This window comes from Rana temporaria, chromosome 3 (genome assembly GCF_905171775.1).
Source record: "Rana temporaria chromosome 3, aRanTem1.1, whole genome shotgun sequence".
Taxonomy (NCBI): Eukaryota; Metazoa; Chordata; class Amphibia; order Anura; family Ranidae; genus Rana; species Rana temporaria.
The window spans coordinates 171,677,564-171,702,347 of NC_053491.1; the positions used below are offsets into that span (position 1 = coordinate 171,677,564).

Genomic DNA, 24,784 nt, shown 5'->3' on the forward strand with positions numbered 1-24,784 from the left:
GCGGGATACCAACAGCTTCACCGCAGACTGAAGAATCTGCATTTTTCCAGGGGAAGAAAGACTCTCGCCTCCGAGAAGTTCAGAATCATCCCTAGGTATTCCAAACGCTGAGTCGGTACCAGGACCGACTTCTGAATCTTTAACACCCACCTGAATTCTTGGAGGTTCTGGTCCTGAATGTTTAACATCCACCTCAAATTCTGAGCCAGAAATTCATGCAGTGGCGGGTTTGGATGCCGGTTTGTTCGGCTTACGCACCCAGGGACGTTTATGTCCACCAGCCGAGCCCTTTTTGGCCTGGGAGGGTTTAACCGTTGACCCTGACTGACGAAAATACCACTTCTGAGTGGGAAACTAAGGACCCGGCTTACGGCGAGGCTCCTTCCCCTTGGTGGACTGAGAGAGAAAAGAGTGCTCATAATAATGTCGTCCAGCAAGGTACCAAAAAGCCTTGAATGGCAAATCTGCCAGGGCTTTTTTGGATGCTTGGTCAGCAGATCAGCATTTCAGCCAAATCAGGTGGCGTAAAACCAACGCAGAAAGAGGCTCTGGAGATCAAGGGGGCTGCATCCAATGTAGCATCACAGACATATACCATGCCCTGGACCAACTGGTCGGCCAGTCTAATAAGTTCGGGAGGAAGCTGGTGCTCCTCCACAGACTGGTGCAAAACCTTTGCCCATTCAGCGAGTGTCTGGGACACCAAAGTTGCAGCCACAATAGGCCACAATGCAGACTCCAGCATGGTAAACATTGAGCTGGTCAGCGCCTCGGACCTCCTATCAGTATGGTTCTTGAAGGCAGGGGTCCCTTCTATTCGGGAGATCGGTCACCTTATTTACCCGGCAACTGGGGGGTCAACCACTGGAGGAGAAGCCCATTTCTTCAAAAGGCTGTCCTCAAAAGGGTAACGGACCACTAGGCGCTGAAGAACCACAAAAAGGACTTCTGTGGCTTTTCCCATTCCTTATCAATGAACTTGTCAAAAAAAGACACATAAGGAAAAACCTTCACAGAACGGTCCGACTTGTGGGACCCAAAAAAGACTGAACCCTCAGTGGATGCTCCAGCTGCAATATCCAGCTTAAGGGAGACCCCTTACAGCACTGATAAGTGCACTGACAAGTGTCCTGTACTGACCCAAGTGAGGAGTCTTCCTCACAAGGAAGGTCCTGGTCCACATCCTCTGACAACCCAGAACAGGGGTCCTGAGCCGCAGTCAGGCCCGGGTCTGAGTCCCAAGGAGATGGCAGGGGGAGGGGGCGCTTTGTAACCCCTTTACGCCTGCACGCCGCTTCCATCCTGGCAACAAATGTCTCCAGGACTGCCGACAAAGTGTCCATGGGAACCGCAGGTGCAGGGGCACCAGCTGCCACCTCAGGCACGTTTGGGATCAAACATCAGTTAGCCAATGAGGAGACAGAGGGACAGGGTTGAGCCACGGCTCTGTTTGAATGGACACACAGAGCAGTGGCTTGGCTGCCCCCATAGCAATCTTCTTGCTGTGTGGGCACTCAGCAGGAGGGAAGGGCCAGGAGTGCCGAAGAGGGACCCAACGAGAGGAGGTTCTGGGCTGAACTGTGCAAACCACTGCACAGAGCAGGCAAGTCGAATGGGTTTGTCATTTTTCCAGATCAACCAGCTTTCCAACACAGAAGCCCCCACTCACAGCACAGCCGTCCTCCCAGTACAGACCCAACTAACCAGTTCAGGTGCCTCAATACAGAAAACCTCCTCATACCTTTCTCTCCCACTCCCCCAGATACAAAATTGCAAGAACCGAAGACACCCAGCTCAGAGTGAAGTCCAGAGTAGGGGGAGGAGACTTGCTCTGGAGCTGAGCTAATTCTCTTACTGAAGCAGCATAGCAGGTGTGGGCTAGATGGGGCTGCTGCAGCCACCTCATAGTTTCTTTGTGTTACACACTGCTAATTTAACATTGGCACCGTAGCAGCCTGCTGTGCTGCTTCAGTTAAAAAAGAAGCTTAGTGCCAGAGCAAATCTTCTCCACTTCTCAGCCCGGCCTGCTCTCTCTTTTGCTGATCCACCTACTCGACTCTCTCCTCACCTGTTGCGCCTGACAGGTTATCTTCTTCCTGATCCGCCCGCCTGGCTCCTCTCCCTCCGCCTGACTCTTGCCTTCTGTGATCTGCCAGCCGCAGCAGCCCTAGTGAGAGTCCACACGTGCCTGAGCAAGTTTCCCCCACTGCTCCACCCGCCCGGTTCTCTCCTTCCTGATCTGCCTATTCAGTTCTCTTCTTTTCTGATCCACCCACCCGGCTCTCTTCTTCTCTACCCCAGACTTTTTAACCTGGTCTGCTCAGTATGGAAAAATCAAATGCAATGGGATGACCCCCTTTGACTTTAATGGAAGAGAGTGTAATGGGAAGTAGACTTTGTTTAAATGACAGTTACGCCACTTTTATTAATACAAAACATGGTCAAAGGGTAAACATAGCCCTGCAAGCATTAAAGTGGACGTAAACCCTCACATAAACCGAGTGAGGTGAATAGCTTCAGATGATACACAAGGATGAAACTAATCTGGTTGCGTTTGACAGGTTGCCAACCCCAGCTCTATAGGAATGCAAAACCCCCTTAAAGCAGCTGAAAGTCAAATTAATTGCACCGTCTCAACGGCTCTAGTAATTTCCTCCACTGAAGGGCATGCCTGATGCAGACTGAAAGCGGAAGTAAACCCATCCATAAAACAGTTTCATTTCCGGCACATATAAATTTGGTATAGGACCCTGTATGATTAAATGGATAGAGGCTTTATACTCTATCCCTACGGCCCAAATTGTGGTCAACGGGACCCTTTCAGAAAGTTTTAGGCTTTTTAATGGAACTCATCAGGGCTGCCCACTTTCCCCTTTGCTCTTTGTGCTATCATTGGAACCTTTCCTAACATCCATAAGAGCAAACCAGGAAATTAAAGGCATAGATGTAGGGGGTCAAGAATATAAAATATCTGCTTTTGCAGATGACATTATGGTATATATAACAAACCCTATGCATACCCTCCCAAAAATCATGGAAGAACTGGGAAAATATGGGCAGGTTTCAAACCTAAAGGTAAAAATGGGAAAAACAGAAATACTGAATATTTTGGTTCCAACAAGTGAGAGTAGAGACCTCCGAAAATTATATCCTTTCGGATGGAAACAAAAAAGCCTAAAATACCTGGGAGTATTTTTGTCAAGATCAACTGTAGACCTATACCAAGATAATTACATGCCTTTGTTGAATAAAATGTAAAATGAATTGAAAAAATATCCTGCCCATAGACTATCATGGTTCGGTAGGATAAGTGTGGTCAAAATGATGATCCTCCCAAAGGCTCTGTACATATTTCAAAGTTTGCCGATAAATATTCCCAGGGCATTTTTTAAAACTCTGAGATCGGTAATACAGAAATTTGTGTGGAATAATAAAAGTAATCGCATCGCCTTTCGGACACTAACTAGATCAAAAGAGAAGGGAGGAGTATTCCTCCCAGACCTTGAAAAATATCATGAGGCAGCAATCGTGCGGAGGGTCATGGATTGGGCCTGCGTTCCCCAGCAGAAAAAATGGGCAGAATTGGAGGCAAAAAAATTTAAATAGGTGATGGTGACGCACTGTGAAACTACTAAATACAACAGGGGAATATTACAAAAACCCATCAACTGGGTGAATAGACCCTTAGGTGCGCAAATAAATATGTAGGGGTGAAAGTGAATCCAAATAAAGCAAAATATATAATTTATAGCAACAATGTACCAAAAATATATATAGTAAACTATAACAGTAAAATATACTGGTGCAATAGTGTAGGTTTACAAACAAGTAAAATAAATAACTGAGTGGGCTGCAATAGAAAAGTCCACTCCAAACACAGAAACGTGAAGGAACGCCACACGTGTAAAAGAAGGACAATAAAGTCTATTTAAATAGTGACAGACTATCAGGTGATTGCAACAATGCCCCCTAGTGTTTAGTATCGATAGCGCAAGAGTCCCACCATTTTCATTTAAAAACATGTAACTCAGTTAGGCCCCTTTCACATGGGGCGTTTTTCATGCGGTACAGCGCTAAAAATAGCGCTGCTATACCGCATGAAAAATCATGCCCTGTAGTCTTCAATGTGAAAGCCCGAAGGCTTTCACACTGAAGCGGTGCGCTAGCAGGAACGCTCCAAAAGTCCTGCTAGCCGCATCTTAACCGCGGTATAGGAGCGGTGTGTTCACCGCTCCTATACCGCGCCTTCCCATTGAAATCAATGGGAAAGCGCGGTAATACCGATGTATTAACCCTTTTTCGGCCGCTAGCGGGGGTTAAAACCTCACCGCTAGCGCCCGAATATCGCAGTAAACACGATGGTATAGCCGCGCTACAAAAAGCGTGGCTATATCGTCACCGCGGCTCGACGCTGCAATGTGAAAGCAGCCTTAGGGCAGACCATTTGGATTCCAAAGCAGTTCAGAGGCCCCGAATACGCTAGAAGCCTTAAGAACGTGGGACAAGCTAATTAAAAATATACAAGGACAATATAATAGCCCCCTAATGCCCTTAACAGGAAATAATTATTTCCCACCAGGGAAAGATAATAAACTATATTTAAAATGGACTACATTTCCCCACCTGAGATTAAGAGACGTTATGAAGGGGAATGCCCTATGTTCATTAAGCGAATTGCGGGAAAGATATGGGTCCACTCCTTTGGAAGCCTGGAGATATAAACAGCTGCAACATTTTGTAGACACCCTCCCAAAACCTCTTCGGGGGGTTGATAGGTTAAATGTATGGGAAAAATTAGCTGATCAAACGGTGATAGATAAGCATGGAAATTCTATCATTTATAAGCTGCTGATGACACATCTTGAGCGAGGCGCTGTGTGCCCAACAGATATCTGGGAATTAGAACTAAACCAGCCACTGCCAGACAACATGAGAAGTAGAATCCTGGACTATGTCCACTCTACTTCTGTAGATACACAGATAAAAGAAATGAATTTCAAATTATTACTTAAATGGTATTATGTCAGGGATCGACAAATCCCGGGCGCCAGGTCGCCATGGCGACTAGAAATAGTGTCCTGGCGACTTGGTTTAGAAGGTGGGCAAAAAAAGAAAAAATTTTTTTTTTTGTGAGCTGGTGCCATCTGGTGGTGAGCCGTTGGTATTACAAGTTATTACCACCAGATGTGAGCTGGCGCCACCTGGTGGTGGCCGTTGGTATTACAAGTTAAGCATTACAAGTTAAACAGCAATTCTAATGTAATTTTTCACTATTTTCACTGCCATCTTCTTCCCTCTAATTAGAACCCCCAAACATTATATATATATATTTTTTATCCTAACACCCTAGAGAATATAATGGCGATCGTTGAAATACTTTCTGTCACGCCGTATTTGCGCAGCGGTCTTACAAGCGCACTTTTTTGGGAAAAAATTACACTTTTTTTAATTAAAAAATAAGACAACAGTAAAGTTATCCCCATTTTTTTTAATATTATGAAAGATAATGTTGCACAGAGTAAATTCATACCCAACATGTCACGCTTCAAAATTGCCTTTGAACACCGTTTACATATGCGGGCGCTGCTCACGTATGTGTTCGCTTCTGCGCGCAAGCTCGTCGGGACGGGGCGCGTTTTCTGGCTCCTAACTTTTTTAGCTGGCTCCTAGATTCCAAGCAAATTTGTCAACCCCTGTATTATGTCCCAGTAAAACTAAATAAGATAAATCCCCAGGAAACACCGCTATGTTGGAGGGAGTGTGGGGAGGCGGGAACGCATGCCCACATTTGTCATTGTGGCATTGTCCAAAGATTCAGTTATATTGGGGCCAAATATTAAAGCTAGTTAAAGAGATCAGCGAAATTGAAATTAGCTTGGACCCATGGCAATGTCTGTTCCATGCCATTTCTATCCCCAGGAAAAAATATAAAACGACAATTATCTCAATACTATTAAATGCAGCAAAGACATTGATTCCTAAAAAATGGGAAGACAAGCTAGCCCCTCCGATACAAGAATGGCTTAGGGAAGTAGAAAGAATAAGAAGCATGGAGGAGGTAACGTACCAACATAAGGAACTAAATAGTGGAGATATTGGAACCTGGGGGGGGGGGGCTGGACGAAGTCTAGACAGTCTACGGTTTACACAGGCTACATGTGTAGTGAAGATAGTATTTAGGTAACATTGGCCCGCCTGGCCTGAGGTAGACGTTGGGGCTCCCCCCGGGAGGAAGTGTTGGGGGGGCTTCCCCCTTCCCCCTCTTTTTTACAAACATTTTTTTATTTTTCTTCTCTCTCTTCCTGGCTTAAGGGAGGGGAAGGAAAGGGGAAAGGAGGGAAAATTTGGAAAGTCACATAAGCTAAAGGGTGAGAAGCACCTCGGTCGAGAGAGGCACACAGGTAATGGAGTACGAGAGCTCACTCTTGTCCCCTCATAACAATAGAATGTAGAGGGCACAGGCACTAATAGTTTAGAAATAGAAATAGGGCACCTAGCACTTTAAAAATTCCCCCCCCCTTTTTTTTTATCTTCTTCTTGGGGCAGGGGGGGGGCGGGGAGGAGAGGGCAAAGGAGGAGGAGAGAGTAAAAGATCAGGAGGAGGCAGGACTGACCCATATTGTTGTGTTATGTGTAATTGTTCATTGTTGTGATTTATGTGTATGAAATGTTGAATCAATTTTAAATGTGGAATCTTTTTGTATGCTTATTGATAATGTAATGTAAACTATATTTGTGTTTTAAAAAATTCTATAAAAACAAACATTTCCGGCACATGTTGGAAATGCAACTCCCATTGGCTGTGCCCTCAACCAAACTGTCAAACCATCTAATGGCTGGTTTAATAACTGATCACATGTGCAGCATCATGGCAGTTGCAGATTAAACAGGGGCAAAGATGGCAGCTTCCTTGGCTGAAAACGATAGGGGGGTTTACTTACACTTGAAGAAAACCATTCATGATGTATGACTATACCATTGGGGTTAAATGCATCAGTAAGATGTAGCCTTCAGGTGGGTCTCTGACACAGACTGGTTAGCACAATGAAGTGACATCATCAGTGTGCAACCCATTCGTTTGCCATGCAGGTCGAATTCTGAATCTTAGAAGCGTCTCAAACTGATGCCATGATGATCAACACAGGCCCAAATCATTTTCTAGATCTTGTTTTGGTAGAAAGAAAGCCTTCTATTAACCATTGTGTGGATATCTTTCAATACAGATACATGATGCAGAAGCAGTCAAAAAGTACAGACATAGTACTGGGCTTAGAACCCCAGCATGCTCTAAAAAATACTGCATTTTGGAAGCATCTGGATTTTAAAATATTTATCTGTAAAATAAGATTTTTTTTTTTTACAAATATGTAGCAAAGAAAAAAAACAAAATTTATTAGATTATTATAGTCTTCCTTTAATTTGATTACAAAATTTTAAGATGTTTTCATACATACAAAGACTATATATCAACTGTTTATTATCTGCTGTTTGACAGGTCTTTACGGCATTAAAGACAAACTCCATGCATGTTCCCTATAGAAATTCCAAACTTACCCATCTCCTGCAACCATCTCTTAGCGGTCAAGCCAAGGTACAATATTTCATTTGACACTGCAAATGAGAAATACATTTTCAATTTACATGTTGTACTTACTGTAACCTTTTAATTTTTTTTTAGGCTTGTGTTTTTGTGAACATCAGTTCTGATATAAAAGATATTGGAGAAACAATTAGCTCTCTTCAGTTTGGTTCATCCATCCAGCAGATAGCACTTGGCAAACCTACTCCACATATTTCGAACGTGAAGACTGGAAAATGATGAAACCTCATCAAGGGATGTTTACTACTTGCTATATTATATACTTGAATTTTGAAATCAAACCACAAATGATTACGTGTAGCTAAATGAGCTACATGTGATGACTCCAATAAAATAAGCTTTATGCAACATCATAAAACATATATAATTAGGTTTACCTTTTTAAATGACCGAGTGATCAGACAAAACCTATAGTGACAAGAACAAATACTTCAAGTAAAACAATAGGCAAAACTTTATTTTTCTGGATAGAGTAAGTTAACCCATGTCAGATTATTTATGTCAGTTTTTCCTTTAGTTATACAGTTTTAGTGAATTCAATTTCACTAAATTTGCATGAGAGTACAACTGTTAGAAAGTGTGAACCCGAGGAAGCTATATAAACTGAATAATGAGCATGGAAGGATGTTTTTAAATAGTCATTTTAATTTTAAAGATGAACTACAATTTTATTTCCTAACCCTTTCCAGAAATCTATCTAAAAAAAGTACTTTGTGCTGATAGGACAAGAATATGCTTCCAATTCTGTCTAAAATCCATATAGAATTATTTTAGGTCAGTGATACTGTCTGACCAGCATTCTAATGTTGCATATTGGCATTCGTAATAGACTCTTGTGCATTAAAAACAATTATACCTCACTGCTAAAGCTGGAAAACATTTCCTTTTATTAAGACTAACATTTTTATATTTAACAATATATCATAGGGGGTATAATAATAGCATGTTATATGCCCTGTTTAATTTAAACAAGAATTAGAAGACATTTAATTAGTACAATGGAACTTGTGCAGTGAAAGATGGAATTGTGACAGGTATTATGACAGCTATGGAAACTGTTCCCTTTGTGGCAGATACCCACTCGGCACAGACTCCAAAAAAAAAAAGATCTGAAAGGAGAGGCATAAATACAGGTTTATTATATTCCACATTTAACTCCTTATGACACTGTCCCGTACTAGCTGGTTAAGTACGCTTGTCTTTCTTAGTGCTTCAAGCCTTGAAAGATCTTCTCCAATAACCGGGAACTCCTCATTGTGTGCGGTTGTCTCCTCCTCACTGTCAGATAAGGTGCATAAGAGGGAATCATTTTCATACGTGGGAAAGTAATACCTGTCAATAAACCAGAAATATGTTACTCGTCACTTCACATGTAGAAGGAATCTAAGTGAGAACTTGTTTTAAAGTGTATGTTACCCTAAATATTTTTGCCTTGGTGTGTGTTAACGCATGTGTATTTTATAAATCACAGTCTCTATCATTTCCATGTACTTATTCCATCCTGCCAGTCACTTTTCTTCCTTGTTTTAAACACACAAAGCACAGAAGCTGAATGCTCAATTTGCATCCTTTGGTTATTTAGAGGTACAGGACACTGTTCAGACACAGAGCATAATTGTATTGGGTAGTTTGTTTGCCACCACTCCCCCAGCTAATTACAGCCTGTCTCTGGCACCCCCCCTCCCCCGCTTAAGCACAGTCAGCATCTTCCCTTAGGCTGAACAGCCAATGGAATACAGGCACAATGGGGTCGATTTAAGTAAAACTGGAGAATGCAAAATCAGGTTCAGCTGTGCATGGTAGCCAATCAGCTATAGCTTATAACTTCAACTTGTTTAATCAAAACTGGAAGCCGATTGGTTTCTATGCAGAGCCGCACCAGATTTTTTTTAATCTCCAGTTTTATTAAATGAACCCTAATGTGTCTGCATCCCCACACTATCAGGAAGAAGAGTGGTATGGTCACATTTTGTAACCATGTAAAAAGGGAAAAACAGTTATGATGCCTACATAGTTAAAACTGTATAAGAAAGTGTCCATAACATTGTATGTTCACAACTACTTTAATTAAATATTTTTATTTTTGTTAGATTTTTAAGCAGGTGCAAAAAAATAACACATGTAGTACTATGGAGAGCATCTTCTCTAACTTCTTGCGGTTTCATTAACTATTTTTGTATCATGTTTGCATGACATTCTATGCAGTGCTTGTTTGCCGTGTTTGTTAATAGAGTGACTATTGTACAGTAGCAAAGTTGGGGAGAGAATGCAGACTGAAGTTAATTAGCTGTTTGAAGCACTACAACCATTGAAGAAAAAAATAAAGTTACTGTTTTCCAAATTTTGTAACGTATTTCTTTTAAGAAGAAAGTGAACCCATACTTTCGGATAACAAACAGTGGCTTTTCAGTTCCCAACAAGGCAGACATTCTAAAAAGTTCAGTTACTTGAATCAATTTCAAAATTATGCATCATTTCGTTTAGGGGTGCCCAACCTTTTGAAGAGCAAGGGCCACTTAACCACTTAAGACCCGGACCAAAATGCAGCTAAAGGACCTTGCCCCTTTTTGCGATTCGGCACTGCGTCGCTTTAACTAACAATTGCGCGGTCGTTCAACGTGGCTCCCAAACAAAATTGGTGTCCTTTTTTTCCCCACAAATAGAGCTTTCTTTTGGTGGTATTTGATCACCTTTGCGGTTTTTATTTTTTGCGCTATAAACAAAAATAGAGCGTCAATTTAAAAAAAAATCTATATTTTTTACTTTTTGCTATAATAAATATCCCCCAAAAATATATCAAAAAAAATGTTTTCCTCAGTTTAGGCCGATACGTATTATTCTACCTATTTTTGGTAAAAAAAATAAAAAATCGCAATAAGCGTTTATCGGTTGGTTTGTGCAAAATGTATAGCGTTTACAAAATAGGGGATAGTTTTATTGCATTTTTATTATTTTTTTTTTTTTTCGGGACTGCGACATTATGGCGGACACTTCAGACAATTTTGACACATTTTTGGGACCATTGTAATTTTCACAGCAAAAAATGCATTTAAAATGCATTGTTTATTGTGAAAATGACAATTGCAGATTGGGAGTTAACCACAGGGGGCGCTGATGGGGTTATGTGTGACCTCAAGTGTGTTTACAACTGTAGGGGGGTGTGGCTGTAGGTGTGACGTCATCGATTGTGTCCCCCTATAAAAAGGGATGACACGATCGATGCCGCAGCCACAGTGAAGAATGGGGAAGCTGTGTTTACACACAGCTGTCCCCGTTCTTCAGCTCCGGGACTCCAGCGGTGATCGGGTCCGCGGGTCCCACAGTCCTGGAGCTTCGGACCGTGTCGTGGGCGCACGCCCGCGACCCACGGCTGGGTACTAGCACAGGACGTACATGTGCCCAGCCGTGCCATTCTGCCGACGTAAATGTGCAGGATGGCGGTCCTTAAGTGGTTAAGCGACTTGGTAACTGGTCATGGGCCACAATGAGTGGAGCGGGTGGATGGCATTCCACTCTACTCTTTTTTTTTGCGGATTGGAGGTAGGCGTTTGTAAACGGACACAAGTCCATTTACATCTGCCATTCCTTAGAGGTGAATGGAGGGTGCGATTGGGTTAGACTGACTGTGTGAAAGGGGCCTAAGGCAGCTTTTACACTGATGCATGGTTGTTTACCTGCACTGTGGATGCAGCACAGTTCACCTGTGACTTTCCTGCAGGTTAGCTGCACTTTGCCATAGACTTCTATTATATCCTATAGGTGTGGTGCACTTTCAGAAAGCTGCCAGACTCGCAGGTAATAGAAGTCTATGGCTCAGTGCAGGTAACTTGCAGGTGCACTGCTCTGCACCTGCGGATCAGTTTGAAAGCAGCCCAGTAACCACTGCAGAGCAGATATGCCCATTTATACACTGATTTTAGTAATAAACGTAACTTTAATAACAGCATTCTATTCCATCTCAAAGCAGGAGGTCCCGGGCCACTGGTTAGGGGAGGTCTAGATCCCTGTGTGTTTATTACTGCTGTCTGTTGAAATGGTTGTCACTGTGACAGTGAGGGGAAAACTTTGTAATGGAATTCTTAATTTAACTGTGAGGCCTAAAACACATCTATGCATTTTTTTGTGCTTTTTGCATATTTGCACTATAAAACACGTTCCATAGGAAACCATGTTAAATGGACTGTAGTGCAAAATGCAAAAAGCACTAAAAATGCATAGGTGTGAATCAGACCTTAAACCCTTTCCCCTGGAGCTTATGGACATAGGCCCACCCCTCTACGTTTATGGGTTTGCGCCGTTTTGTTACAAAATCGAGACATGTGGAACGTGAAAGGGTTATATCAGACTGGTCACAGAGTGACTGGTTGTCCAAATCCTCCTGTAGGCAAGGCAGTATAACCTAAATGTCTCTGAATACTGTGTCTCTCAATGAAAGCCAAGAAATGGAATTTACTGCCCATATCTCCAGTTTTAGCTTCTTGGTACTTAAAAAAAAATTGTTGGTCTAAAAAAACTAGTTAAATCATGGTTTCACAGTTCAAGTCTGCAAATAACCCAAAGAGCTCTTCCCAAGTGAAACAGTTTGCTTTCTGAAGCCAGTGCCGAGTAGCTTCTCTCTTTGCTTGATATGTTGTATACAACCATTCAGAAGTCAACTTTCAATAGGAGGATTAAACATAATTGATATCTACTTGGATTAAAAAGCAGTCACATTATGTAGGAAATGAGACAAAATTAATAAGTTCCAAAATGAGACAAAATTAATAGGTTACTATATGTAAAAAAACATAGCAGATCACCATCTAGAACAGTGTCCCTCATTCTTTTTTCAGTCAAGGCACCCTTTAAAATAATTCACACTCATAAGGCACCCGATTCTAAAATGTAAAAAACTAACAGTTTTACATACTGTATCGCAGCAGTATTCTAGCATTTGTTTCCCCCCTCAGTTTATCTCTGTTAATGTGACTCTAGTGCTGACAGAGAGGGGCAGAGAAGGGGGCAAACAAGAATGCTGTGCATGCCCCTGACATCCTCCTTATCAATCGATAATGTAATTTGCCTGTGGCAGGCCCGCACAGTGCCCAAGGTTGCAATGCTAGAAAATAAAAACCTGTGGCTTTGTGTAACTAAAAGGCTTGTCTGCAATTTTCATACATTTTGCCAAGGCACCTCTGAAGAAGCCAGAAGGCTGATCAAGATCATGGACAACCATATAGGGTCACAATCTAGCACACATCTTACTAAATACTGCTTAAAAAAATCAAAGTTTGTCCACTCTATGGTACCATTTCACGTTATACCCCAACAAGGTGCCTTATCTATTTCACTTTTAACATGCCACCTCTAAATTGGTTTTTGTTCCTCTGCCAATGAGAGAAGATGTTTTTAAGGAAGGAGTTGACCGAGGCACATTCTGCGGTAATAGCAGCTGTGTCTGCACACCCACTGCATCCAAACTGCTAGTGAAGGGGTAGCACTACCTAGACTTTAAATATTTGGGCGCTTGATATGCCAATGTATAATAAATCACACAAGAAGAAATTCCCAATGATCCCCTATCGCTAATATTTTATTACACAGCTTCTCTCTAAGTAAGCAACCTGCGCTACTCTATTCCTTAATATTACAAAACGCCATTGAATTCAGCTTGTGTCAGACAATAAACACCCTTTTCTTTTACAATCCAAATGGTATCAGGTGGAAACAGAAAAAAAACAGATTAAATGCATCTGTGGCAATCACACAGGAAGTGAAGGAGCTGCATATGCCCAACACCACTTGGATAATACACACCCACTATAAAGAATGCCTGCCCCGTTATGCTTGCCCAGCTCTATAGTGGAAGGGAACCAAATACCCACATAACTCACGTGAAGCATAAATGGGACCCTTCAGAGTGCTCTGGACAAATGGTATGCCTACTCCTCCTGATCTTGGAAATGTATGCAGAAAGCAAAGTCAGAGCATTGACTGTATTCTTGCCTTGAAAACATATATGCATTACAGCCAATCAAATTGCATTTTTAAGGCTCATGCAGACTGCAGCAAAAAAATAAAGCTGCTTTTACAGGTATTTGAGCTTTTATTTCTTGGCCTAAAAGCTTGAAGAAGCTTGTGCTTTTTTGTGATCTTTTGTACGTTTTTATTGAGCTTGTTTGAGCATAAGCATTTTTTTTTTTTCACAAACCCTTCCCCTCAGCTTATATTTCCTTGGTGCTTTTTCAAGCTTCTTCACGCATTTTTGGGCACTTGGGCATCTTGTCTGCTCGAAAGCTCCTCTCAAAAAACACGAGTTTGGTGGGGGGCTTTTTCTGCCTGTAAGAGCATATGCTTGTAAACTCCTGGAAAAGCCATAGTGTGCATAGACACATTTACTAACATGGAGGGGAGTTTCCAGACAGAGAAATGTGAGCTCCAAAAAAAAAGGGAGCACAAAAGCCTGTAGAAGCAGCTTCTTCGAAATGCAGTGTGCATGAGCCCTTACAATACAGTAAATGCATCCCCAGTAACTTTATAAGTACAGGTTTCCTTTGACATAGCAGTTCTCAGTCACGGAGATCTTAAAAATAAGACCTGCTGGAGATATTCAGAAATGGAATTCAGAAGCTATGCATTAGTATTTTAACAGTTGTTCCCCAGTATATAAATATAAATGCTTGGTCCAGGATTCTTACTGTGGCTGATCCCATACAGATCTCTCAGGAAGAACACTTATATGACTGTATTTTTCCATGTGAGTTCTTAATTCTATTTTCGACTGAAATTTCTCTGGACAGCCATGACATCGACACTGATGGATTTGCCTTCTAATAAAATTCACCAATTTAACTTGCTGATAGAATTTCAGTCCTGTCAAAGAAAAAACAATATAAACCAGTAAGAAAAGTAGTTCTTGCATTGCTAGAGGTCAGTTAAGCAGATCAAAAGCAGTCACAAATGATATCAATGTAAATTGAGTGCATTTATCACGTTGCATTTAGTACAACTTGTCAGTTCTTCAGTTCTGCTTGATTTCTCTCATACATTTCTGTTACAGGAACTAGGCCAACTTTATTTCTTTGAGAATTGCTTAGTATCACATTATAGTACGCTAGGAACATTATTTTAAAAAGGGTGAGTGATGCACTAATCCACAAAACCCAAAATGTATAGCGATTGTGTGCATTGCTAATTAGGTAATTGGACAAACAAAAATATAAAAGGAACATCTGAAAGAGCAAATGAAGATGACAAAATGTTGAATACAATATCCGCTGCCTTGGTGTAATCAATCGATACAGAACATGTCTATGCCAAATTTCGGAGTTGAGTGGTTAAAACAGTATTACAGGTCAAGAGACTTCTCATAAGCTACCCTGGTGTCCTTGACCACATTTTTTCCTAGACCAGACACGTAATGGAAAACATTTATGTGTTAAGAGTAGGTCAGCAAAGACAGTACTTGTTAAAAAGAGTGATGGGTAAAAATGATGAAAAGAAGAAATCCCTGTACGTTTCGTGTCCATAAACTTGGCTCTGGAGCTTTATGTTTTTAGGACAGTCATAGGAGACACGTGTAAGCAAGCCTCTGCAGATGTACATTCTAGTTGTAATTTGGAGAACAGGTTTGGCAAGAATCCCTGGTACCGGTGCCCAAAAGCGCAGCAAAACTCCACATGCACAGAATTTTCCAAAGATAGAAAAATTCAGTTTTCCAGCATTATAAAAGTAAGCAGTATGTTTTCCAATCTATATATATAAAACTCAACGTGTGTGTGTGTGTGTGTGTGTGTGTGTGTGTGTGTGTGTGTGTGTGTGTGTGTGTGTGTATGTATGTTCCAGCATCACGTCCAAACGGCTAAAGATATTAACATGATACTTGGCACACATGTTACTTATATGTCAGCAACAAACATAGGATAGGTGGTTTAACCCTTACCCACCCCCATTTGCCATGGTCGGGGTTTTTCTTTAAAGTCCCATTCAACTCTATGGGAAATACATCTTACTTCATAACTTCCAAACGGCTGTAGATATTTCGATAACACTTGGTCACATGTTACTTATATGTCCACTTAAACTATAGGATAGTTAATTATCCCTTAACTACCCCCATTTGTGAGGGTCGGGGTTTTTGTTTAAAGTCCCATGCAACTCAATGGGAAATGTATGTTCCCACATAACTTCTGTACGCCTGGAGATATTTCAATAATACCTGGTACACATATTGTCCAAACGGCTAAAGATATTAACATGAAACTTGGCACACATGTTACTTATATGTCAGCAACACACATAGGATAGGTGGTTTAACCTTTACCCACCCCCATTTGCCATGGTCGGGGTTTTTCTTTAAAGTCCCATTCAACTCTATGGGAAATACATGTTACTTCATAACTTCCAAACGGGTTACTTATATGTCCACTTAAACTATAGGATAGTTAATTTATCCCTTAAATAATCCCATTTGTGAGGGTCAGGGTTTTTGTTTAAAGTCCCATGTTTACAATCCCACAAAATACATAGGGGGTGTTTTTCCTACTATTTACATGGAGTATTTGTAAAGAGAATTTATGTCCCCCAGTTACTTGAGCTAAGATGTCATCTAAAAGCATGCAATATTTTCATTCAGTCTGAACCAGTAAAAAGCCCAACTATCTTCCTAACAGGATTGAGATGCATTGACAGGGGCATATACATTTCTGGAATATTCCCATTTCCATGCAGCCAAGGGCCATATGAGGCATGCTTAACTTTCAATGTTGTTCTTTATGAAATTGTAGAGTGAAATTATTTTGATTTCTTTTAACTTACCTAGGTCTACTTTTATTTTCTGAAGATCAAAATGGTGAAAATCCTACATGAAATTAAAAATTCATATTTGTTTAGCTGTATTGATTCATTTTTTGCATACATGTAGACATTGATTAAAACAATTCATATTTTCATCCCACCAATATACGTGTTTAAGGCTAGCTTTTAGGCAAACTAATATAAATCAAAAACTATTTTAGGTTTACATTTTACTGATATGTTTGCTTTTTTTTTTTTATAACATGCAAACAATGTGGTCGATTTACTGAAGGCACTTTACAAGTGGATATGCACTCCATTTTCCCCAGGCTTAGTAAAGCTGCACTTTGAAAAGAATACCCAATTAGGTGAAAGGACAACAAACAGCATTTTACCTTGTACAGTACATGACTGGATGATGGAAATCAACAGAACATAACCATTCACTAAGTTCTAGTGCAACTGCATTTACAAAGTGCACAGTCTATTTCAATCTCTGAGGTTGATTTACAAAAAGGCAAATGCACTTTTAACATCCCTTGATCACGTGCAGGAATGTCACAAGCCGACTGCTCTTACCTTTATGAAACCAAAAACCCTTCTCTGTGTGATCCTGATTTAATTACTAGGGCTTGACTGACTAAACCCTGCATGTTGTTGCTAGACACATTTAAGTGTTGCCTCCTGTCAACAAGATGTGAGAACACCCACAGCTGCCTATTAGTGCAGTAAAGAGGCAATAGTTCCCCTTTTTTAATGCTACAAATGAATGTCAGGTTTGAAGCCGTTAACACACTGCATCCTTACTCAAAATGGAAATTGTGAATGATGGGGGTTATAGTACCCCTTAATGCACAGATTATACATAAAATGCTAACTTTTTCATTCGGATTTTCAGGTTGAGTCACCTGACAACTTCTAATATCCTAAAGGGGCAAGATATATATTTTTTGATCTCAATGCATTCTATTCTTCTCTGTGCAACAGCCCCCCCTTGGCTTAATACTTACCTAAATCCCATTTCTGTCCTCGAGTGTCTTGGCTGTCTGGGACTCTCCCTCCTGATTGGCTGAGACACAGCAGCGGCACCATTGGCTCCTGCTGCTTTCCATTAAAGTCAGTTAGCCGATAAGAAAAAAGAGGGGGCGGGGCCGAAACGCAGCTCAGTTTTTGAATAGACACATGGAGCTGCAGCTTGGCTTGGGTGCCCCCCTAGCAAGCTGCTTGCTGTGGGGGCACTCAACAGGAGGGAGGGGCCAGGAACACAGAAGAGGCATCCGTGGAGAGGAGGTTTCAGGCTGCTCTATGAAAACCCACTGCAACAGAGCAGGTAAGTAGAACACGTTTGTTATTTTTATAGGAAAAAAACCCCAAAAAAACAAGGCTTTACAATCACTTTAAAGTGATTGCAAAGGTACAATTTTTTTTATAATAAACACGTTACACATTTCTGCTCTGTGCAATAGTTATTATTATTATTATACAGGATTTATATAGCGCCAACAGTTTGCGCAGCGCTTTACATCAGGGAAGACAGTACAGTCACAATACAATTCAATACAGGAGGGATCAGAGGGCCCTGCTCGTTAGAGCTTACAATCTAGAAGGTTATGCACAGAGCAGCCCTGATCATCCACTTATAGGGTCCCCCCACCAGCGCTCCTGGCTGCTCCTCTCTTCCAAGTGCACAGATAGCAAACCACTTGCTATGAAAGCACCTGTGTGGGCTCGATCCAGAGTCTATTGACACACACAGTGCAGCTTGGCTCCGCTCCCTCCTTATAGGATTTGATTGACAGCAGCAGCAGCCAATGGTTCCATGTCCTGCAAGGAGAGGAGGGCAGCACCTGCTCTCAGGCACAACAATGGATCGAGATTGGGCTCAGGTAAGTATTTAGGGGGGCTGGGGGAGCAGATTAGTTTTTTTTTTGCCCCAATGCAAAGAATGTAATACCCAGTTAATCGCTTAAAAGGACCTGACCTATATTTCAGACTGTGTTTACAAGTTAAAATTTTTTTGCTAAAAAAACCTAAACATATAATTTTTTTCAAATACCCTAGGGAATAAAATGGCAGTCGTTGCAATACTTTCTGTCACACTGTATTTGCGTAGAGGTCTTACAAGCGCTCTTTTTTTGGAAAAACGTTTTTAATTAAAAAATAAGACAACAGTAAAGTTAGCCCAATTTTTTTATATTGTGAAAGATAATGTTACACCAAGTAAATTGATACCCAACATGTCACTCTTTTAAAACTGAGCCCGCTCGTGGAATGGCGACAAAGTGTTACCCTTAAAAATACCCTTAGATGATGTTTAAAAACTTCTACAGGTTACCTGTTACAGAGGAGGTCTAGTGCTAGAATTATTGCTCTCACTCTAGCTTTAATTATTTATTCTTATTTAACTTTTTATTTTGACACTGTTCTTTTAAAAAATAAAATAATAATTTGGGTCACTTTTATTCATATGACAAGGAATGAAACATCACTTGTAAAAAAAGAAAAAAATAAATTCTCCTTTAAGAGCATTTGGCGGAAGTGACTTTTTTTTTTTTTAACAGAAACGTTTATTAGACAATTCAGCATTACAGTACAATCGGCTTACAGTGATACATTAGCATGCAGGTTTTGCGATTAATAAGTCCGTGATCATCCGGGGGTTGGAAGTGACGTTTGACGTCACTTTCGCCCTTCAATGCTATGGAGCCGAGTGGAGGCCACGTTCCCCTCACTTGGGATCCAGGCTCAGAAGAGAGCAGACGCGATCGTCTCCGCCGCTACAGTAAGCAACAAAGACAACCAGAGCGTGGCAGGAGGGGGCCCTCTCCCGCCCCCGATAAGTGATCTTGTGGTGAATCTGCCGCAGAGACCACTTTTATCTGAAAGCGGACCACTCGCTAAAGAAAAGGATACCAGGGTTATGGCAGCTTGCTGTTGCCATAACGATATGCCTTTACAACCACTTTAAAGACTACTCACTGCAGTGACTTACGTCCTCCCCTACATATAAGGCCATTGTAAATGTATTACTCTCTCTGGCCCGGGTTCTACAATTATTTGTTTATCCTAGAATATAAAACATTCATCAATTAAGCGCAACACACACACACACTTTTTAAATTTTGTGGCGGCAAGGTAAATCTTGTTCATCTTTAATTTGCATCTTTTTTATTTCACTTGTTAAAATTATGTTGTTAAGGTTGTTTAATAATTTTGATATGATACGTGCTAAAATGCAATCCCACAGAACTGTATATCAGTGGCAGCCAGGACTAGGACACAGAATCCTATGCTGTACATCAAGTAAAGAAGTTTTTTTTACTATTGTAGGAGGAGGTACTGGGTAATGCCATTTTCCCTGGTCTAAACAGGAGGTAAGCAAGATGCTGGTTGCCTTAGATTGAGCAATTGCATACCCCTGCTGCATATGCAAAATGCCAGTGGGTCCTTAGTGAAGAAACAGAGCATGCCAACACCCGACACTATCTATTCCAGCACTTTCAGACAGTGATCTATTGCCCAAAGAAACCTGCCTAGTTATGGCAGTGCCGTCCATCAGCCAGTAAAGAAACAGCGTCTCCCATGGGGCCTATATATGCTGTAGGTAAATGAACACCAACGCTCTCTAAACATTATTGCTGGGGCATGTTCTTTTCCAATCGACCACCATTGCTGGGATTCACTCTCAGCTTTCATGTATAAAAGGTCAGGCACCTGTAGAGACACACCTATGCATGTTGTTTTTGAGCGTTTTTGAAGAGCTTGCTGCGTTTTTCGACACGCGTTTTTACCGCGATTTGCGTTTTTTGTATTCATTTTTTTTTGGTCCGGCAATTTTATTTTTTTTTACATTTCCTTTAATAACCAGCTATAAACAGGTAAAAAAAAACGCAAACCACAAATCGCGTCAAAATTATGGTAAAAACGCGGTACTTGCGTTTTGGATGCAGGTCCATTGAATTCTATTACATGCAAAACGCTGCTTTTTGCATGTGACCACAGTGAATGGCTTCAGGATGTAGTGGAGGAGAATGGACCCAGAATCGACATTGATTTCATCACTTCCAGGTTCAGAGCTGCCGTTCTGCGGATAAACTGTTTGATTTGCTCTGCAGCAGAGGGCAGTTAAAGTGGTTGTAAACCCACTTTTGAGAAGAAAAAAAAAAGAACACATGCAAGACAAAAAGGCATGAGCTAGTATGCATACCATACTAGCTCATTATGTAATACTCACCTGGGATCGAAGCCCCCACTGCGGTGTCCGACATAGCACCGGCCGGCGACATGTCGTTCCAGAGTTATTTCTGGGTATCGCAGCTTTGGCGCTGTGATTGGCGCAGGAGCCGCCAGTCACGGCATGACATTCTTTAGAAACGGCACCGTTTCTAAAGTGCGCCTGCGTCGTTGTCTAGGGCGCATGCGCCGTAGACATCGGCGCACGTCTCTAAATGTAAATATCTCCTAAACCATGGAGGTTTAGGAGATATTTCCAGCACCTACAGGTAAGCCTTAATCCAGGGTTTGACAAATTTGCTTGGAATCTAGGAGCCAGCTAAAAAAGTTAGGAGCCAGAAAACGCGCCCCCCGTCCCGACGAGCTTGCGCGCAGAAGTGAACACATACGTGAGCAGCGCCCGCATATGTAAACGGTGTTCAAACCACACACATGAGGTATCACCGCGATTGGTAGAGCGAGAGCAATAATTCTAGCCCTAGACCTTCTCTGTAACTCAAAACATGCAACCTGTAGATTTTTTTAAACGTCGCCTATGAAGATTTTAAAGGGTAAAAGTTTGTCGGCATTCCACGAGCGGACGCAATTTTGAAGCGTGACATGTTGGGTATGAATTTACTCGGCGTAACATTATCTTTCATAATATTAAAAAAAATGGGGATAACTTTACTGTGGTCTTATTTAATTAAAAAAAGTGTAATTTTTCCCCAAAAAAGTGCGCTTGCAAGACCGCTGCGCAAATACGGCGTGACAGAAAGTATTGCAACAATCGCCATTTTATTCTCTAGGGTGTTAGGATAAACGATATATATAATGTTTGGGGGTTCCAATTAGAGATGGCAGTGAAAATAGTGAAAAATGACATTAGAATTGCTGTTTAACTTGTAATGCTTAACTTGTAATACCAACGGCCACCACCAGATGGCGCCAGCTCACACAAGGAAGAGCTGGGGACTTCACAAAAAAAAGCCAAGTCGCCAGGACGCTATTTCTAGTCAACAAGGCGACCGGGATTTGTCGAGCCCTGCCTTAATCTACCACTTTAAGACATTAAGTGAAAGATTTACTAAAACTGGTGCAGCTGTACATGGTAGCCAATCATCTTCTAACTTCAGCTTGTTCAATTAAGCTTTGACAATAAAACTTGGAAGCCAATTGGTTTCTATGCAGAGCTGCGCCTGATTCTGCACTCTCCCAGTTTTAGTAAATCTGCCCCCAAGAGTTTAATAGACTACTGATGTCTCCATAAAGAGAGCTTGAAACCTGCCCAATGTGATCACATAGGAGGCTTGTCAATAAATTTTGGATATCGTAGTTTTTCGCCATTTTAGTGGCACACATAATATTAAGGCTGGACAATGTTTGTTATGCATTTACCCAACAAAACCTTTTATATTCATTCTAGTGTATTTTTTCAGAAAAAATACATTTGATAAAAAGTTACCCAAATATCAAGCAACATAAAATTATGCAACTGCCACCGTTTGGTTGTTTAAATTTGTTTTTAGCAACAATTACAGATTTTACCTTTGTTCATTTATGGACACAGCTTTGCTTCTTTCCATATTAAAGCGGAGTTCCACCCAAAAGTGGAACTTCCGCTTAAACCACTCCTCGCCCCCTTACATGCCACATTTGGCATGTAATTTTTTTTGGAGAGGGTAGTGGGGGCTTTAGTAGCAGTGGGACTTCCTGTCCCACTTCCTCCTTCCCCTCAGGGACCGCTTAGGTGATAAGTCATATCGACTACGGCAGTCCCTCCCTGTAGGCGATCACCTGGGACACGTGACAGGTCCCAGGCGATCGCCTGTCCACTCAGGTAGCGCAGCACCGCTCCGCATGCGCAGTGAGTGCCCTGACGTGAAGTCGAAAGCTGTCACGGCTGGCTGCCCTTAGTTAAAATGGAGGCGCCGGCGAAGAGGAGCGGAGCTCCGGGCGTTGCGTCGCTGGACAGTGGAACAGGTAAGTGTATGTTTATTAAAAGCCAGCAGCTATGCTTTTTGTAGCTGCTGACTTTTAATAAACATAAAAAAAGGCTGGAACTCCGCTTTAATAACTGATAGGATTCTATAGCGCCATCTAAAAGGAGTAGGGCACTAGACGGGAAAGATCTCTGCACCTCTTAAGGGTAGTCCTAGTTCCCTGCTGGGTCCTGTGGGCCTACTGTTTTTTCTACCTTTTCCTGTGGAGGATCATCAATTAACAACCGGTATGGGTGATGGGCTTGCTATTTAATTCCAGGTGGTCACCTCAATCTGATTATTGAGCGCATGCATGCGCAAGCGTGCTGGGTTGGCTACAACATCCCCACTCTGGATCAGGGCTACCAGCGAGTCTGTGTCACAGTGTTACCCTGGCCGACAGCCCCCACTTCAGTGGTGAGGTGGATCTGTCATGAGTGCCCTATTCGCATGCTCCGGGGCACAGGTGCTCCTTGGAGGGAGGCCTCCGAGATCCCCTCTGGTGGGATGGCTGAGCCTCTCCCCCTCCCTGCTGATGTGGACTTCTGGGCCTCCTATTGGAATCCTTGCGTGTGGGTGGGGGGGGTTTACCTTCCAGTCTGGTGTGGGGTGATACTGTTGGCTCCTAAAGGCATGAAAGTCTACCTCTAGGAAGATATATCAAAGCTCTAAGTTCATTAATGGACACAGCACCCACCCCCTCTCTGTTGGAGTCTTTTTCTGACACTGCTTTATACAAACTGGTTCCTTATGCAGTGAGAGGGGGTTTTACGCACAATAGAATGGACTGCCAATAGGAGGTGCCGAGCTCTTTCCTGCCTAGTGTCCTACTCCTGGTAAGTGGCATTATAAAACCTCATCAGTCATGAATAGAGAGAAGGGGAGCTGTGTTTGTAAATGAACCCAGAGAAAAGGATTTTACAGTGAGTAACAAAAAACAAATTTTTAACATGTGTAAAAAGTTAAAACATTGTCCTGTTAAAAAACTGGTTCAACACCTAATAAAATAATTTCTAGCGAGCCACTCCTGAGATACATACCTTCATGTGGCCAAGTAACTCTTCATTTGTAGCTGCTTGCTTGTCACAAAACAGACATACAGCAAAAACAGGAAGCTCCTCCCAGTCAGACCAGTCCCTGGTAAAAATGAACAATTTTTTAACACTTTTATAATCTTACAAACAATAAACAAGCGCGCAACCAAACCAAATATTCAAGTGAAAGTAACTGATTCAATATATTAGTGCATATATAATGCAAAAAATAGGACAGTGAAAAAATGTTATCAAAGTAACTATATATGTTTGTACGTATAAATATACAAATAAACCAGTGAACAAAATGTTACCAAAGTAACCAAGTGTTAAATAACCACTGTGTAAGAAAAATAAAGTAAAGTCCCAAACATGAAGTGAGGAAATTGTTAGCAGTAGGACACTTTTAGGGATTAATCCAATGATCGCTGTAATATTCGATGGAATATCTAGAAGAAGCCTGGATCGTATTTTCAGCCAAAAAAGTGTGATATTACTGCCGCTTACCAGACTGGAAGGATCTTGGGTTAAGGAGATCTGTAGAGCGTGTGTATCAGCCTGCCGGCTCCAGTAACAGACCACTCTGATCAGGGAGGGGTGCTTCCGTCTTGCTAGACGAAGGAAAAACACCTTCAGCTGTTCCTCAGACCGGATCACACAGGAGATAACAGGCAGAATCCACTCGGCTTTGCTAGGCACTACATCTGAGAATGGTAACTGAGTTAACTGATGATCCAAAATAAGGACAAAGATGTTCCTGGAGATCATATAATCTTTCAATAGATCAGAGAGCCACGACTGTGTGGCTCTCTTATCTATTGAAAGATTATATGATCTCCAGAAACATCTTTACTCCTTATTTTGGATCATCAATTTTTTGCATCATATATGCACTAATATATTGAATCAGTTAATTTCACTTGAATATTTGGTTTGGTTGCGCGCTCGTTTATTGTGTCTCTTTAGGCTTTCACAAGCAGCAGCACCACCCTCTGAATATAATATATTTTTTCACTTATCTTACAATATTTTTATATTATTTACTTTATTCTACCTTCACTTTTTATTAGGTTAAGCGCAGAGTTCTTTCTCTCTACTTTTATAATCTTGCATTGACTATTTAAAAAAAAAAAAAAAAAAAACTAAAAAGGTTCAACCCTTGCTCCCTCTTTCCAAACCAA

At 41.5% G+C, this 24,784-nt stretch overlaps 2 protein-coding genes across 2 annotated transcripts in view; one reads left to right on the plus strand and one right to left on the minus strand.

Moving 5' to 3' along the window:
• Window positions 1-8,022, plus strand: part of LOC120931893 (kinesin-like protein KIN-14E) — a 138,962-nt gene extending 130,940 nt beyond the window's left edge. The window contains exons 13-14 of the mRNA XM_040343812.1: window positions 7,496-7,591; window positions 7,679-8,022. Coding sequence (XP_040199746.1) covers window positions 7,496-7,591; window positions 7,679-7,819 — 237 coding nt within the window. The 3' untranslated portion in view covers window positions 7,820-8,022. The remainder of the gene's footprint in view (window positions 1-7,495; window positions 7,592-7,678) is intronic.
• Window positions 8,023-8,225: 203 nt separating this feature from the next.
• The window catches only part of ZNF277 (zinc finger protein 277), a 101,536-nt gene continuing 84,977 nt past the window's right edge, over window positions 8,226-24,784 (minus strand). The window contains exons 9-12 of the mRNA XM_040343813.1: window positions 23,610-23,706; window positions 16,397-16,439; window positions 14,278-14,452; window positions 8,226-8,932 (exon numbers count right to left, since the gene is read on the minus strand). Of these exons, the coding sequence (XP_040199747.1) occupies window positions 8,752-8,932; window positions 14,278-14,452; window positions 16,397-16,439; window positions 23,610-23,706 (496 nt within the window). The 3' untranslated portion in view covers window positions 8,226-8,751. The remainder of the gene's footprint in view (window positions 8,933-14,277; window positions 14,453-16,396; window positions 16,440-23,609; window positions 23,707-24,784) is intronic.